Source organism: Phyllostomus discolor, chromosome 4 (assembly GCF_004126475.2).
Source record: "Phyllostomus discolor isolate MPI-MPIP mPhyDis1 chromosome 4, mPhyDis1.pri.v3, whole genome shotgun sequence".
Classification (NCBI taxonomy): Eukaryota; Metazoa; Chordata; class Mammalia; order Chiroptera; family Phyllostomidae; genus Phyllostomus; species Phyllostomus discolor.
The window spans coordinates 192,794,025-192,810,086 of NC_040906.2; the positions used below are offsets into that span (position 1 = coordinate 192,794,025).

The 16,062-nt window shown below is 38.3% G+C and overlaps 1 protein-coding gene and 1 long non-coding RNA gene across 3 annotated transcripts in view; one reads left to right on the forward strand and one right to left on the reverse strand.

The window, feature by feature from the left end:
- The window catches only part of PEX3 (peroxisomal biogenesis factor 3), a 22,791-nt gene extending 6,817 nt beyond the window's left edge, over positions 1-15,974 (forward strand). For both annotated transcript variants that reach the window (XM_028509704.2, XM_036024808.1), the window contains 10 exons: positions 1,461-1,542; positions 5,141-5,184; positions 8,247-8,371; positions 8,659-8,725; positions 8,833-8,887; positions 9,469-9,637; positions 11,221-11,291; positions 13,465-13,587; positions 14,471-14,567; positions 15,411-15,974. In XM_028509704.2, coding sequence (XP_028365505.1) covers positions 1,461-1,542; positions 5,141-5,184; positions 8,247-8,371; positions 8,659-8,725; positions 8,833-8,887; positions 9,469-9,637; positions 11,221-11,291; positions 13,465-13,587; positions 14,471-14,567; positions 15,411-15,494 — 917 coding nt within the window. In that variant the 3' untranslated portion in view covers positions 15,495-15,974. The remainder of the gene's footprint in view (positions 1-1,460; positions 1,543-5,140; positions 5,185-8,246; positions 8,372-8,658; positions 8,726-8,832; positions 8,888-9,468; positions 9,638-11,220; positions 11,292-13,464; positions 13,588-14,470; positions 14,568-15,410) is intronic.
- On the reverse strand, positions 11,459-12,516 carry LOC118500357. The gene is made up of 2 exons (XR_004902927.1): positions 12,113-12,516; positions 11,459-11,898 (listed from the first exon to the last, which is right to left on the reverse strand). It is a non-coding gene; the product is annotated as an uncharacterized LOC118500357 (long non-coding RNA).
- Positions 15,975-16,062: the final 88 nt, after the last annotated feature.

Consider the following 16,062-nt stretch of genomic DNA (forward strand, 5'->3'; position numbering starts at 1 on the left):
CTGAGGAATAGACTTGTCTTTGGTTCAGTAAGCTGAAATGGAAAGTAACAACTCTTACCTCTCGGGTAAGAGTTGAAGAGACTCTTCTCACATCATGTTGTTACACCATATAATCTTTAAATCAGTTCCCTACTGATTCCATTTGCTGAATCTAGGACTCTGACCATGCTTTTTCTTGGTAAGTAACATATCACATTTGGCCAAATATAAATACCAAGTAGACTTAAGATATACAAGTCACCTTTTACTGCTACTTTAGTTAATGGTCTAAATACCTCACAGCCCTGGATGGCTATGAATGTGGCCCAACACAAAATCATAAATTTACTTAAAACTTTTTTTTTTTTTTTTGCTCCTCAGTTTGCATTAGTGTTTGTGTGTTTAATGTGTGGCCCAAGACAACAACTCTTCCAGTGCGGCCCAGAGACGCCGAAAGGTTGGACACCCCTGCTGGGCTTAGGTGATTTAATCATACAGCTTGAGGAAATGTACTGAAGCTACATAGTACATATAGTACTGAAATAAATGTCTGGAGTTGGATAAAAGCTGAACTTTGGATAAAAAAAAATAATGTGGATTTTGTAATTAATGTCTTGCTTAGTCAAGAAGTAAGAATTGTACACTAAAATTTTCCCTTTTAGAATGTGGTATTTTTGATGTCTTAACATTTTTTAATTTCGTCATGACTTATTTAGTGTTATAAATTCATTTTAAATTCATAATGTTATAAATTCATTCACTCTTTCCCTTTACGTATACATGTGTACGTTTTTTCTCAACATTTCTTATACCATGCATAGAGCCATAAATAAAACAACTATAAATTAGCAGCGATCTTTTTTCTACAAAGTACCATATCATATTTTATCTTCACGTTACTCGTGGGAGTTTCAGGCAGTAGCCATCGGCAAAGCCAGAATGACAGCTCAGCAGCTCCTCATGCCCAGCCTGATGCACTTTCGCCTGGTTATGGTGAATGCTTGTCACCTGTAGTATTCAATAAATAAATGTGTTCCTAAAGCTAGAAATAACACGTGAAGCAAAAAGTATAGCTAAAGATAAAAATGTTGTTTGTAATCATTTTTTTGTATCAGAAGTAAACATTTATTGGAAAGAGAATTTGGAGAGTACAGAAAAGAGGAGAAAAAAGAATTGTGTGTAGTCCGTAGCCCGGAGACCACCACTGTTAGTGCCTGGGAACGGTTCTTCTCGTACTTGTTCTGTGTGTACTCGTTTATGTTGCTGTGGTCGTAGCATATATAAAATTTTGTTCACTTAACATAGCAGATAAGTGATTTATCGGTATATAACCCATTACTACTATTAATTTGAAAACCCTAGCCCTGCCCTGCCAGCCCTGGCTGGTTGCTGGTCCTGTCACGTGGGCTAAAACAGTGTACACCTCCCAGTGAGGGAACTGAACCACCCGTGACCCATTTTCTTCTCTGTCTGTGTCACAGTGCTGTCCATGCTGCCCACGCTGAAGGAGTCCTTAATGCAGCAGCTCAATTCCGAGAGCCTCACAGCTCTGCTGAAACACAGGTAAACGCAAGAGGCCGCATCTTGTCATGTATACACTGCACTCACAGTTTATACAGTCAGCTGAAACACTTTTCAAACGTCTTTGTTTCCTTATTTTTTCTAATTAGTTTATAGTACATAGGCTTATTTAGAAAAAAGTATTTACCAGCTAAATCATTGAGTTCATGTTTTATTTTGTCCATTTGTTTATACTCTACCTTGATGCACAGAATATTTGGGTGAACAAATATTTATATCATTCTGGTTTTTGTATAAATAGATTTTATATCACTTTGATGTTATTCAGAAATGTAATTATTGAGCGCTTAGGGAATGTGTTTCCAAACCAGATATTGTGAACCTCAGTTAAGCTGAACATTGGGCTTCTTAAAGAGTTCACAATGTAACAGATAAAGCCCGTGAACACACATTGTAGATAAAGAAGGCACGTGAACAAACGAGAAGAAGTGCAGATGGAATGTGAGCACAGAGCAATGATGATGGGCCCCCCTGTGACAGCTCCCGGGGCGCGCAGCACTTTCCCACGCAGGCCCTTGTGTGTGTGCGGCGCGCAGTGAGTGTTGGGGCCTTGTGAGTGAGTGTGCTGCCGTGCCAGTTTGAATGTGTACTTTCCTTGTGACCCTCCCCCAGCACCCAGGGGCAGGAAGTGCTGTTTCTGGGCCTTCTGTGCCAGGCCAGTGCTAGGTACGCGGCATGGGTGCTCCTGTTTCCTTCTCACGCGGATTAATTTTCACACTTGCCCTCCGGAATTTCCACAGCGTCCTTGTGAGGCAGACATCATCATTCATTTCACACACGGGCATTTACTGCTTTGATGGAAAGCTGGACAATTTCTTGAAACATTTTCTATATTCAGAGAGTATCTCCCAAAATAACAGTGGATCTGTATACTTGAGATTTTATCTGATTAAAGCATAATGCCAGTGATAAGGGATTTTGCTACCAAATTTCACCATTCTTAGAGGTTGACATGATTTCACTGTTACATGCAAATGTAAGGTTCTGTTTATAAGTTCGTTTATATAATTACATGAAGAAGAAACATATAAGCAGATTACTCTCAAATAAATGCTAATTATCACGTCTGTGTACATACGTAGAGAATAAAAGTACATTTTAACTGTCTTAAGTTTGGTCTTCTTGGGGAGACAAAAGAAATAAAAAAGCAAACAGCACCTTTCTAAAAGCAGCGTGAAAACAGACACAGCGAAGAGAGTGGCGTTCTTCCTTCAGAGTGACTCTGCCCCTTGCGATAGTTCAGATGAGGCGAGGTCTCTTTCCCTTCACGATGTTTCCGTCAGGGGAGGAAGTAGATGAAATAAATTACAGTTCAAGGCACATGACGTTGGATCTGTGGTTAGAAAAAGAAAGGAAAAGCCAAACGTGGGGTGAAAACGTGACGAGCTGGAGAAGACAGATTAACTGGGGAGGCTGCTCCTGGCCAGCTTCGAGAAGATGTCGTGCTCCCTTCTCACTCCACACGCAGGCGGGAGGGTTTCTGAAGTTCTAAGAGTTTAAGGTGAGCAGCCGCTGTCACTCACTGTTTCCTCTTTATATCTATCTCAGTGTTAGTCTTCCTTTTGATTTATAATTGCTATTTGAAGATTAAAGTAAAAGAATATCCACTTGAAAGATATTTGCATAAAGAGGGGCTTGAGCCCTTACGAAGTGTGACTAAATAAGGCCTCCAATCTAATAATTGCTTTTCTATTTGTTTTCAGTCAGCTAAGACCTCACTCATATAAGCCTGTCAAGCAAGTTAATTTTCTCTTTAAACTAATTATGGTAATAACAAGTCAGAAAGAAATAAAAGATTTGATATCTTATTTTGTCAGTTTTATAATAGCAAATAAATATTCACCATTGTTTCTAGGACTTGGCATTCTTATTGAACATTGATAATGACAAGGTTTCAGTGCGTGACAAAGAATCTTTAAAAAAAATTTTTTTTTAATTATCGATTTTAGCCCTGGCTTGTGTGGCTCAGTGGCTTGAGCACTAGCCTGAGAACCAAAGGGTCACTGAATCAATTCCCATTCAGGGCACGTGCCTGGGTTGCGTGGGCCAGGTTCCCAGTAGGGTGTGCACAAGAGGCAACCACACATGGATGTTTCCCTCTCTTCTCCCTCCCTTTCCCTCTCTCTAAAAATAAATAAAATAAAATCTTTTTTAAAATTATTGAATTTAGAGAGAGAGGAAGAAGGAGAGAGAAAAAGAGAAAACTATTGATTTGTTATTTGTTGTTCCACTTACTTATGTATTCATTGGTTGCTTCTTATATGTTGCTTCCTGACTGGGATCGAACCTACAACCTTGGCATGTCAGGATGATGCTCTGGCCAACTGAGCTACCCAGCCAAGGCCAACAACAAAATATCTTAAATACCTTCTATCACAAGAGAGGTCGAACACTTTGAAAGGATTAGATTAATTCTTTAGCAGATATTTTAGTTACATTAAAGAATCAGAAGTGGCCATGGCTAGGTAGCTCAGTTGGTCAGAGTGTTGTCCTGATAAATAACTGGAACAACAAATCAGTGTCTCTCTCTCCCCCTCTCTCCCTTCCTCTCTCTTTCTAAAACCACTAAATAAAAATTTTAAGAAGTAAAACTAGAATGAATTTGTGATACATTTTATCTCTTTGAATATGTTCACGTGGATACATACCATATTTTTCAGACCATAAGACGCACCTAGGTTTTAGAGGAGGAAAATAGAAAAAAAAATTTGAAGCAAAAAATGTGGTAAAATATTTAATAATATAAATAATATAATATTTCACCAATGTAAATGTAAACAGAGCTCAACGGCAGCATTAACAACCATTGTGCCTCCCAAATGGGGGGAGGGGTGCATCCTACAGTCCGAAAAAAATTACGGTAAATACTGAAAATGCTTAGAATTGCTACCCAGTGGCAATGGGTATCTTTAATCTTTAGTCGAAGGTTGCCATCTCAGACTGCGATTTCCTGCTACCAGGAAGTAAGGCTCTTAGAGAAATGGCTGCTTTCAGGTCTGCAGCTAGAAATGAACAAGTTAAACACAACAACTTTTCATGTCAACATGCAGGGAAGTTACCAGAGACAAGTGAGCTCATGTCAGAAGGATTCAGGAATGAACCTGAAGAGTCCCCAGCTTGGTCAAAGATGGACAACTTGAACATCAATAAGAATGACTACAATGAGTTAAAGCATGTCAAAGACTAATATATAGTTAAATCCATGTGTTTGTGATGATACTTTAAACAAAAAACTTCATTATTGAGCTTTGAATGATTAGAAGACCTACTTCATTATGTGTGAAATGATAAACGAGGGAAAGAAATAAACATTTCTTCTGTTTTTCCTGTATGATTTTATAACATCATATAGGCATATGCTCAGAAAAGTAAAAGACTGGAAGATCTAGACCAACATACTAGTGAAGATAGTTGTTGTCATTGGTTACTGAAGTCATAGGATTTTCTTTTTACCAGATTTTGTGGGCTTTGTTTTCTACAGTTACCCTGTTATAAACTGTAATTAAATGTAGAGCTATAAAGTTCAAAGTTTTTGTTGGATTATCTAATTATTATTTTCATATATTCTTTTTTTCTTTAGGCCTTCAAACAAGCTAGAAATATGGGAGGATCTGAAGATAATAAGTAAGTGGCCATGTTCTGTGACAGCAGGTCCTGGCAGTATCTCTGCAGGGCTGTCTGTGTGCTCATTCCCCCGTAGAGCTGTCAAGGTCAAATGATTCTCATAGAATAAGCAGATTGCTGTCTGGTCATAGAAGGGGCTTAGTGAGTACCAGTGACGTTGGTGGGTTGTTGTTATTGTTAGGATAACGTGGACTCCTGTCCTGAGTATGCCTGCACTAGGTACTGATATCTGCAATATTATACTTTAAAGAACTTTTTCCTCCAGCTCAGATACAAACTTGGCTTTGATATTGTGTACAGACTTTCATCAGTAATAAAAGTTTGAAGCAAAGAGCTGCCCGGAGCATGCATGTAGATATATACTAATATACATACACCATGCCTTAGAGCTTCATGCTGACAGTTATTCCTACATTTTCCCATCCATGCAACTAGTCTTTGCCCACTGAATCATGGTTAAACCTTCCTGTTTGAAAATAAATTAAACCTTTGTGTAGTACCCTGTATTTGCTTTCAGCTTTATACATTCTCACACACTTATATAATAACAAAGATTTCTTCATTTCCTTCTCCTCACTCCCACTCACCCTTTGACACACTACAGCCTGGCCTTCACTCCCCTCTCCACCCAAAGGGATCTTGCAACATTAGCAGTAACTTTTATGTTGCTAAATCCACTGGACATTTGCCTACTGCTAGACATCATGGTAACCATCAACACCTCTCCTCTCTCCTTGTTTCAAACACTACCTTATGTTACTGTAAAACCTCCTCTCCAGGGGCTTCTCTATGACTCTGTACCTCTCATCAGGCCTTTAAAGGGCTCATCCTCCTTCACCTGCCTTTGAAGGCTGGAGTCCTTCATGCTCCTCCCTCTTTTACTCTGAACTAGCTCCCTGGACAAATTAGAGTTCTGAGGCTACAACTCTTAGTGCTTCCCAGTCCTTCTTTAGTTTTTATGTATGGATGTATGTATGTATGTATTTTTAATCCTTGCCCAAGGACACACTTACTGATTTTTAGAGTAATTTCTGTTAAAATACCAATGGCATATTTCACAGACCTAGAACACATATTTTAAAAACTTACATGGAACCAAAAAGGAATCCAAATAGCCTCAGCAATCTTGAGAAAGAAGAACAAAGTTGGAGGGATCACAATACCTGATATCAAACTATACTACAAGGCCACTGTAATCAGAACAGTCTGGTACTAACATAAGAACTAACATAAGTGGAACAAAATAGAGAGCGCAGAAATAAACCCAGGTCTCTACAATCAATTAATATTTGACAAAGGGGGCAGGAGCATAAAATGGAGTAAAAACAGTCTCTTCAACAAATGGTGTTGGGAGAAATGGACAGCTACATGCAAAAAAGTGAAACTAGACCACCAACTTATACCATACATCAAATAAATTCAAACTGAATAAACTTAAGATTGTGATATCACAAAAGTCCTAGTGGAAAACATAGGTAGTAAAATTTCAGATACCCCATGTAGCAATATTTTTGCCAGTATATCTCCTAGGGAAAGGGAAATGGGAAAAAAACCCAAATGGGGTTATATCAAATTAAAAAGCTTCTGCACAGCTAAACAAATCATCGTCAAGAACTTATTTGCCAATGATGCATTGGACAAGGGTATAATCTCCAAAATATATAAAGAAGTCACACGACTCAACACCAAGAAGACAAACAATCCAATTAAAAAATGGGCAAAAGACCTGAATAGATACTTTCCCAAGGGGGATATACAGATGGCTCATAGACATTAAAAGATGTTCCACATCACTGGCCATCAGAGAGATGCAAATTAAGACTATAATGAGATATCACCACACATCTGTCGGAATGGCCATCATTACTAAATCAACAAATAAGTACTGACAAGGATGTGGAGAAAAGGGAACCCTGGTGCACTGTTGATGGAAAAGCAGATGATACAGCCACTGTGGAAAACTGTATGGAATTTCCTCAAAAAACTAAAAATGGAACTGCCTTTTGACCCAGTGATTCCATTGCTGGGAATACACCCTAAGAATCCCAGAATACCAATTCAAGAGAACTTATGTACCCCAGTGTTTATAGCAGTACTGTTTGCAATAGCCAAGTGTTGGAAACAGCCAAAGTGCCCATCAGTAGATGAATGGATTAAAAAACTATGGGACATTTACACAATGGAATACTACACAGCAGAAAGAAAGAAGAAGGAATTCCTACCTTTTGCAACAGCAAGGATGAAACTAGAGACTGTTACGCTAAGTGAAATAAGCCAGTTGGTGAAAGACAAAAACCATATGATCTCACTTATAAGAGGAATCTAATGAACAAAAGAGACTAACAAACAAAACAGAATGAGAGACGTGAAAACATGGAACAGACTGACAGCTGCCAGAGGGGAAGGGGCAGGGGGCCGGGGGGATGGTGGAAAGAAGGGGAAGGGAGTAGTCAGGGAACACGTCTGAAGGACCCGTGGACACGGACAGTAGTGTGGGGATGGACTGCTGGAGTGGGGGGTGGGACAGGCACGGCACAGCAAAGGGAGGGAAATTGTGATGACTATTCTTGTAATAGAATAAACAAGAATTTAAAAAGTAAAAATAAATTTTAAGAAAAGGAAGGGAGGGAGAGAAACATGGATATGGGAGAGAAACATGGGTGGCTTCTTACCCGCGCCTGGACCTAGGATCAAACCTGCGACCTAGGCCTGTGCCCCAACCAGAAATTGAACCCAAGACCTTTCAGTTCATAGGACAATGCTCCAACCAAATGAGCCACACTGGCCAGGGCCTTATTTAATTTTTTAAGGCTTATAATATATATCCCTTCACTCAATATATTGGTTATTGTTTTAATTAAGAGATCATACCTAATCTACATTAAAAAGATGTAAGGAAATAGACTTCGAAATATTTTGAATTGGTATATTTTTGTACCTGAAACAGTTACAAATGTATTTTTAAGTGATCCTATGAAAAAATAACCATAGGGATCATTTGTGATCTTACACATTTATTCGTTTCAATGATAGTACCTAGTGATTTTCTTTTCTCTCTGAAGGTTTCACAAGAAGTATCGTGGCTGTATACAGTACTTGTATGCTGGTCGTCCTTTTGCGAGTCCAGTTAAACATTATTGGTGGATATATCTACCTGGATAATGCAGCAGTTAGCAAAAATGGCACCGTAAGTTCAATGGACTTGAGCAGAGGCTGCCCTTTTTTCAAGAGGCTCCAACTTGAACTGATTATTACTTATTCTGATAATTTCTATAAATTAAATATCTTTATATTTCATGTTATTGCAAACTTTTAGCATTATTATTTTTACATTTTGAAACTAGACTGTTTATTATGTTAAAGAATATTATTTTGCTTGTTAGTCCGGGTCCTGGAAATCTCAGCTCCAGTTACACTGAAAATACTAATTTACTAATAATGTTAGGTGATTTAACCTGACTCTGTTTTGTACAGACAGTCCTCGCCCCGCCAGATGTCCAACAGCAGTATTTATCAAGTATTCAGCACCTCCTTGGAGATGGTAAGACTTTTGTTTACAACCTATAAACTAACTGTAATTCATTTATTTGCATTACTGAGGAATTTGGAAAATAAACAAGTTTTCCATGTCTGTTTTTCTTTCAACAGGCCTGACAGAACTGATCACTGTCATTAAACAGGCTGTGCAGGAGATTTTAGGAAAGTAAGACATTTTGTTTTGGCTTTTCTGACTTCCTGATTCAAATGAATAAAAGAAAAAGTAGAGTTCTTCTAGCGAAGCTTGTAGCTTGACAAACACTCGTAACTTCACAAATGGGGGTCTCTGAAATTCTCTGTAACCTGGTGAGAGACACAGCCCTGGATGTTGCATTGTGGAATCCATTTTCTTCATCAGTGTCAACCTTTTGACACTAAGGGGAAAGTCTTAGTGTTTCATTATTCGTTGATTGATTTCCAAACAAACCAGAAATATTTAGGTCATGAGATAAAAAACCTACTTTAAAATTTGCCTGTGAGGCTTTTATCTCTTACTTATACTGGTAATATCTATAATTACAGTGGGAATTTTCTTGTGAAATATGCGGCAAGATTTTTCTTGGCTCTGTAATAATGCCCCTTAACTGATGGCTGATTTCTTATCTACTCTAGTGATCTCGCAGTCAGCAATTTCAGGTTTGTCTGGATGAAACAGGATCTCAGATACTAACATGTTAGGAAAAGAGTGTGTTCAGGATGTATGATATCATTTCAGTTAATTTCCAACTTCCTTTTCTCTGTTTTCAGTATTTCTCTTAAACATTCTTTGTCCCTTTTGGACTTGGAGCAAAAGCTAAAAGAAATCAGAAATCTCACTGAGCAGCATAAATCTTCTTGCTGGATTGATAAAGATGGATCCAAATCTTTATTATGCCACTATATGATGCCAGATGAAGAAACTCCATTATCAGCTCAGGTACTTAATTCATAACCATTTAACCAAACCAGTTAGTCAACGTATTTAATTTTTTTTTTACTATCTCTTAAAATTTAGATTTCTGAGTCTCTTACAAGGTATGTGATTGAAAGACAGATATTTCAGTAATTTAAATAAAACCTTATTCATTTAGAAAACAAATTTCATATGACTGATTCCTAGTTAGAAACATTTATAATTTTAGATATTCAACAAATTTTTATTGAGTGTTAGTTATGTGACAGATACTGTGCTGTGTGGTCAGGATGTAAAATGAAGAGGACATGCTCATTACACATGGGGAACTCAGGAGACAATTCAGTTCACATGGCGAGAACAAATATCTGTGAGGTCAAGTCGCAGATGACAGAGCAGCAAGATCCTGAAGAGCTTTGCATGCCAGGATAAAGAGCCTTAACTTAACTTCATAGACAGAGAAAGGTACATTCTCATCAGGCTGGTACCACCGTCACATTTGCTTTCACTAAAGTTCATCAATGATGGCAGCACCAAAGTGGACTGAGGGAAGTTGCCATCTGGTCAAGAAACAAAGACCTCATCTGGCAGTTATCCACCATGGCGTTGCTGCACACCTGTGTGTCCCAGCCAGCTGTGATTTAGGTTACTCGTTGATTAAGAATAATAAAGATGCCAAAGATTGCAGGTGTCAGTAACCTCACTTTAGAATAATGATCGGTTGTTTCACGTGTAAGTGGATTGCACCCATTCTTTGCAGTTGAGAAAAGAGTATCTCTCACTTGACAACTGGAGAACCCTTACACCAGAAAGGCCCCAGTGCCAAACCTCTGCAGTAGAACAAAGAATGATAGATTTTTTCATCGTCTGCAAGTTTTCCCCTGCCCCAAAGACCCCAAGGATAGGCCTGTTGGGTGCTGACACACCCTGCATTCAGGAGGAGGCCAAAACCCCACCGCCCATTTAAGGCGCCCTGCAGGGTGGAGACTTAAATGAACAAGCAGAACAGATGGGACAGAATTAATTTAAAAAACAGGAGAAGACTTACTTAGAAATTAGAATCTCAAGGAGATGCAATAAGAGTATTAAAAAGGCATTCTGGAGTGATAAAACAGTTTCCAAATTTTAAATTCAGCAGTGGAACTAAAAAAGAGAACTATTCAAAGGAACAGGTGCAGAGAGGAATGATGAATGGAATCATACCTGAACTGAGGTAAAACCTGAAACTTCAGATTGAAGGGATGCACAGAGCCCCAGAGTAGCGCAGACCAGTGAAAAAGCCTGGTAAAGTGTCTTAGCGATAAAAGAAAAAGTAATAGCAGGCCTCTGCAATCTAAAAGACTATTTGTTTTCTTTGTAAATGTATTCTAGAAATGTGTTCAAGATAGCCCAGATAAACAAAGGTCTTACAAAGTATAATTTTACTTTGTCTCATCTTTTAACAACCCAGGAAACTTGGCAGTTCTTTCTTTTAGTTTAACATTTTTTAGTCGTTGATAGAACATAGACTTCTGGATTTCTTCAGCCCTTTAGTGTATTGATAGGACTAGTTTCATCATCGCACCGTGCTGACGGTGGAAACCTGAATGTGGCGCTTCCTTTCACAGGCCTGTGGGCTTTCCCCCAGAGACGTCACCACCATCAAACTGCTCAACGAAACTAGGGACATGCTGGAAAGGTATGTAAACTGCATGCGACAGAAAACGTGTGTGTCTGTTTTTATTGTGCTAGGACCATTTTGCAGTCTTTCTTGAACAGCATATTCAACATAATCTTTTGTTACAATTAAATTTTGGATTTATTTCCCTGCCTTTAGGTAGGATTTCCTAACTAAACTGGTGGTTCTTTTATTAGGGTGTGGAGGGAAGCAGAGATTTTTTTTCAAGGTGCCTTTGCCTGGCCCACTTGCTTCCCTAACCTAGAGATTCCATATACCAGTTGAGGGACTGGAAGATAGTATTTATATTTTGCAAAAGTCTTTCAAGGATGATTCTGGTATACCCTGTGTATACTAGTAAGTAGTCAGTGTTTACAAACCAGCTCTGTAAAAAAGAAATACTGAAAGGGTAACCACAGTAGTTCTGATTACCATCTTGAGGCCACTCATGGCTGACCTGGGGAGCTGGGAAGCGATGCTCTTGCAAGCCAGAGCTAGCCTGCCGCAGCCAGTCTACATGTACACACATGCTCACACTCACACACACACTCAGTGTGTGACCTCTGCCCCCTAAGCCTTTCAGGATAGACTAAAATGGTCCTAAAACCCTGAGTGATAAAAATTTCACCTCTTCCAGCCCTGGCTGGCGTAGCTCAGTGGACTGAGCATGGGCTGCGAACCAAAGTGTCACAGGTTCGATTCCCAGTCAGGGTACATGCCTGGGTTGCAGGCCATGACCCCCAGCAACCGCACATTGATGTCTCTCTCTCTCTCTCTCTGTCTCTCCCCCTCCCTTCCCTCTCTAAAAATAAATAAATAAAATCTTTAAAAAAAAATTTCACCTCTTCCCTCATTTGAGTGTTAGTATTTCAAATGATCCAGAAGAGAGCCACGCTGTTTACTGCAGAAGCACCAGACTGTACATTAGAAGACCAGACCTAGACCCAAGATCGGCCCGCCTGTGTATTAGCTCTAGTTGAGCCTTGCTTGAGCCGCTTACACTCTCAGGTAGTTTTATCATTGTAAAATCTGAGTAGTAATACCAGTCTTGCCCACTTTTGTCTTAAGTGACTAAAATATCAAAACTTCTTTTAAATGAAGGATAATTTAAGGCCATTTCTCTAGTTCTGTTTTCTGAGAAAATTATATCTTTTGCTCACAATATTTTTTCATGATCTTGAAGAAAATCAGCAAACTTTTAGGTTAACTCAGCTACTGAATCTACTATCTTAATTCATCAAGTTCTAGTCCCTTAAGTGTACAGTAGCAATCTCTCCTTTTTTTCATATTCAGGCTTCCACCAAACCACTCTGTGAAGCTCGAGAAAAGGTCATCAGTGATCTTTTGCCAAACCCAGCCAACCTGTGACATTCATCTTGACCTTTCTCTGATAATTGATGCTGTTGATCAAGCCTTTCTTGAACTCCTTTTCTCATATGGCTTCCATGGCAGTCCGCTCTCTTAATTTTTCTCTCAATTCTCAGGTCGTATTTTCCTCGGTTCCTCTGTGTCTGTCTTTCTTTCACACGTTAGAGTTTCCCAGGTATTTGTTCTTATTTCATCCTTAATTGCCGCACGCAGCTTTATATACTCCCATTGCTTTCACTGCTGTCTACGTGCCAGTAATTTCCAGATTTACAGCCCTGCCCCTGCACTCCCCTGAGTTGGTGTGGACGGAGGTCTCTGCACATCAAAGATAGGCCTGATGTGTTCAACAGGGCCTTTCCTGACTTCCGTAGCACACGCACATTACTCTTTATAGCACAGAGTTTCTGTGAAGTACTAATAGGGCATAACAAAAAGATCTTGAACTTTAAGATAAAGAAGTCTTAGGTTCAACTTCTAGGTCCCCTATTTACTAGTTACATGCCATCAGATAAATTTCTTTATCTCTCAAACATCCAGTTCCTCACCTGTACAGGGTAATAAAATTTTCTAAGTTATTAGTATTTCATGATGGAATATGTAAAGCAAACCAATAATCTGTGACTATAAGAGGCTTTCTCTGTGACTAATAAGCTTTCTTTTCTAATTTTTAAAAGATTGACTCCTTGATGTACTTTTATAGTGTTTTAGGCTCTAAAACCTAGATTGTGACTACAAATGGTAGCTGGGAAAGGGAGCCACAGTTACTGAATTTATTTCCTTTTCCATTAAGAATCTAAAAAGTAACTTAGCTTCTTATTTCGTGTAGCCCAGACTTTAGTACGGTTTTGAATACCTGTTTAAACCGAGGGTTCAGTAGGCTGCTGGACAACATGGCTGAGTTCTTCCGACCTACTGAACAGGACCTCCAGCACGGAGACTCCATGAACAGGTAAGGGGACTCGGAGAAGTGTTACCAGTGCAAGGACTGCTCTAATAATATAGTGCTTCTGACGTATTCATTTTTTGTTCCGGAAACAAAAAAATCTTAGAGGATAAATTTGTCCCTTTTTCAACAAAATGAACTCTGCTAAACCGGTGACTGCTTCATTAGAACTCTTTCTGGACTCAGTATTAAAATTAATTTTTTTCAAAAATTTTCCCAATTTAGATAAGTACTTTAGTTGTAAAACTACCTTTCCATTCCCTAAATTGCAATTATTCTGGGGTTGTTTTTTTTTAACTCTTTAGAATACAAAGCTGAAAATGGGTTTGGGTTTGGGTTTTATTTTTCTATTGAATTTATTGGGGTGACATTGGTTAATAAAATTATATAGGTTTCAGTTGTACCATTCTATAATAAATCATCTATAAAAATGTTTTAAATTTTAATGTGTTGTCTAATTTTGAGTACTGCAAGCCATAATTGACCTATATAGTTCAATACTCTAGCCAATTTTAATACTTCTAGGCATAGCTGATGATATAAATTGTCACACATAATCATTAAAAACAGACAAAAATTTTGGAAGAACTTTTAATAAGATGAAAAAACATGCTTATATAAATAAAATTTAAAATAGAATACTTGGGAAGTTATAGTTGTATGTTAAAAATAAACCAAAAAATAGATATGTATAAAAACTACTGGAAGAAATTAACCATGGTGTCAATTGTAGTTGTTATTTTTAAGTGGTAGAGCTATGTATGATTTTTATTTTCTTATTAACACGTTTCTGTAGTATTTCCCAGTGGTACTTATTATTCATAATGAAAATGGTAAATACCTACCTGACAAATTTCAGAGAGTACTTACTGCTGTGATGATGTTTCAGCCTTTCCAGTGTCAGCCTGCCGTTGGCGAAGATAATTCCCATAGTGAATGGTCAGATCCACTCGGTTTGCAGTGAAACGCCTAGTGATTTTGTTCAGGTAAGAAGAAGGCTTTGGGGTATTAAAAATATTATATTTTTGTTTGTGGTCCTGTTTGTCCAACGTAAAATTACATTTCTCTCCTGCGGTACTTGTTCAAAGAAACTGAAAACTTGAAACCGCGTGTTGAGTGTGGTGATGCCCCGTGAGAGCAATAATGTGCCGTGGCGAAGTTAGGAGGTCGTCCCACACCTGCGTATCGGTCCAGACACCCTCAGTGGTCAGCTGCATTCACAGTGCTCGTGTTTCACGCTAAGCTGTGTTAGTGAGAATATTGAGCATTGAGGCAGATCAATGATGCAAGTCCTCAAATTTTGAGAAAAATCATAAAAGTTTTGTGGAGCAATGAAGCATTTTAATAATAAATGTACCTGTTAATAATACACCAATAACTGACTCACTAGAAGCTACGCAGACAGTGGGTTATTTAGATTTTTCACTGTACTACCTGTTACTCTGTATTCTTTCTTAGGAAAGTATTTTAGAATCCATTAAGACTGATTATATTAAACTTGGAATCCACGTGAGTTTTTCTGAGTCATTTGGAAACTGTGTTACAAGTAAAGAATTACTTGCAATATGCCTCATTTCCAAACTGCCTCAATAACGTACAGTGAGGAAAGTCCCTAGGCCTTGGTGTAAAGGCGGCGTCCCTCGTAAGAACCTAAACAACAAATATCTCCCAGAACCTATTGTAAGAAAAAATACTCCTTTCATTAAATGGTTTTCTTTTTGACTTTGACATCACAAACTTTAGAGCTACATTTGTTTCTTGATGGCAGACAGGGATTCAAATTATGTGTACACTTGGCGAGCTGTAACGTTCTGTCGTCCTCTTCCCAGGATCTGCTGCTGATGGAGCAAGTGAAAGACTTTGCGGCTAATGTCTACGAAGCTTTCAGCACTCCTCAGCAACTGGAGAAATGATTCTCTTTCCAAAAATACCTATTGTAGATTAATCTGCTTTTAAAAATACACTGAATAAGTCAGGTATATATGTATATAATAATGATTTATTACCAAAATGCCTAATTAAAAAATATTCTTAGAGTCTTCATTTCATAATAAAAGATTTATTTGTCATCTTAATATATTTTTTTAAAAGTCATCAGTGGACTCAGTTTTGTGGGCATATCTCAATATACATAGCACATACACCAGAATGTTTGTCACCCCGTGGATATTGGTTCCAAACTGTCTGAAAACTAATGTAGATACATTTTTTATATAGTGTGAAGTTCAGTATACTTTGGCATTAATACTGAGGTAAAAGCTCTTTGGGAAATAGATGTAATGTCTGGAAAATGTGCTCTTTAACCAATCATGAAGGCCACTGGACAGCCATGTACAGCAGTAAATCAGACTTTTCTCCAGCTGCTCCTGAAAGGAATAAGTGATGTGTCTTCACTATATGCCTGATGAAGGACTTTTCTTTTTATGGAAATCAGTGAATTCCACAACCATGATCAGCACTTTTTTCCTTATTATTGTTAAC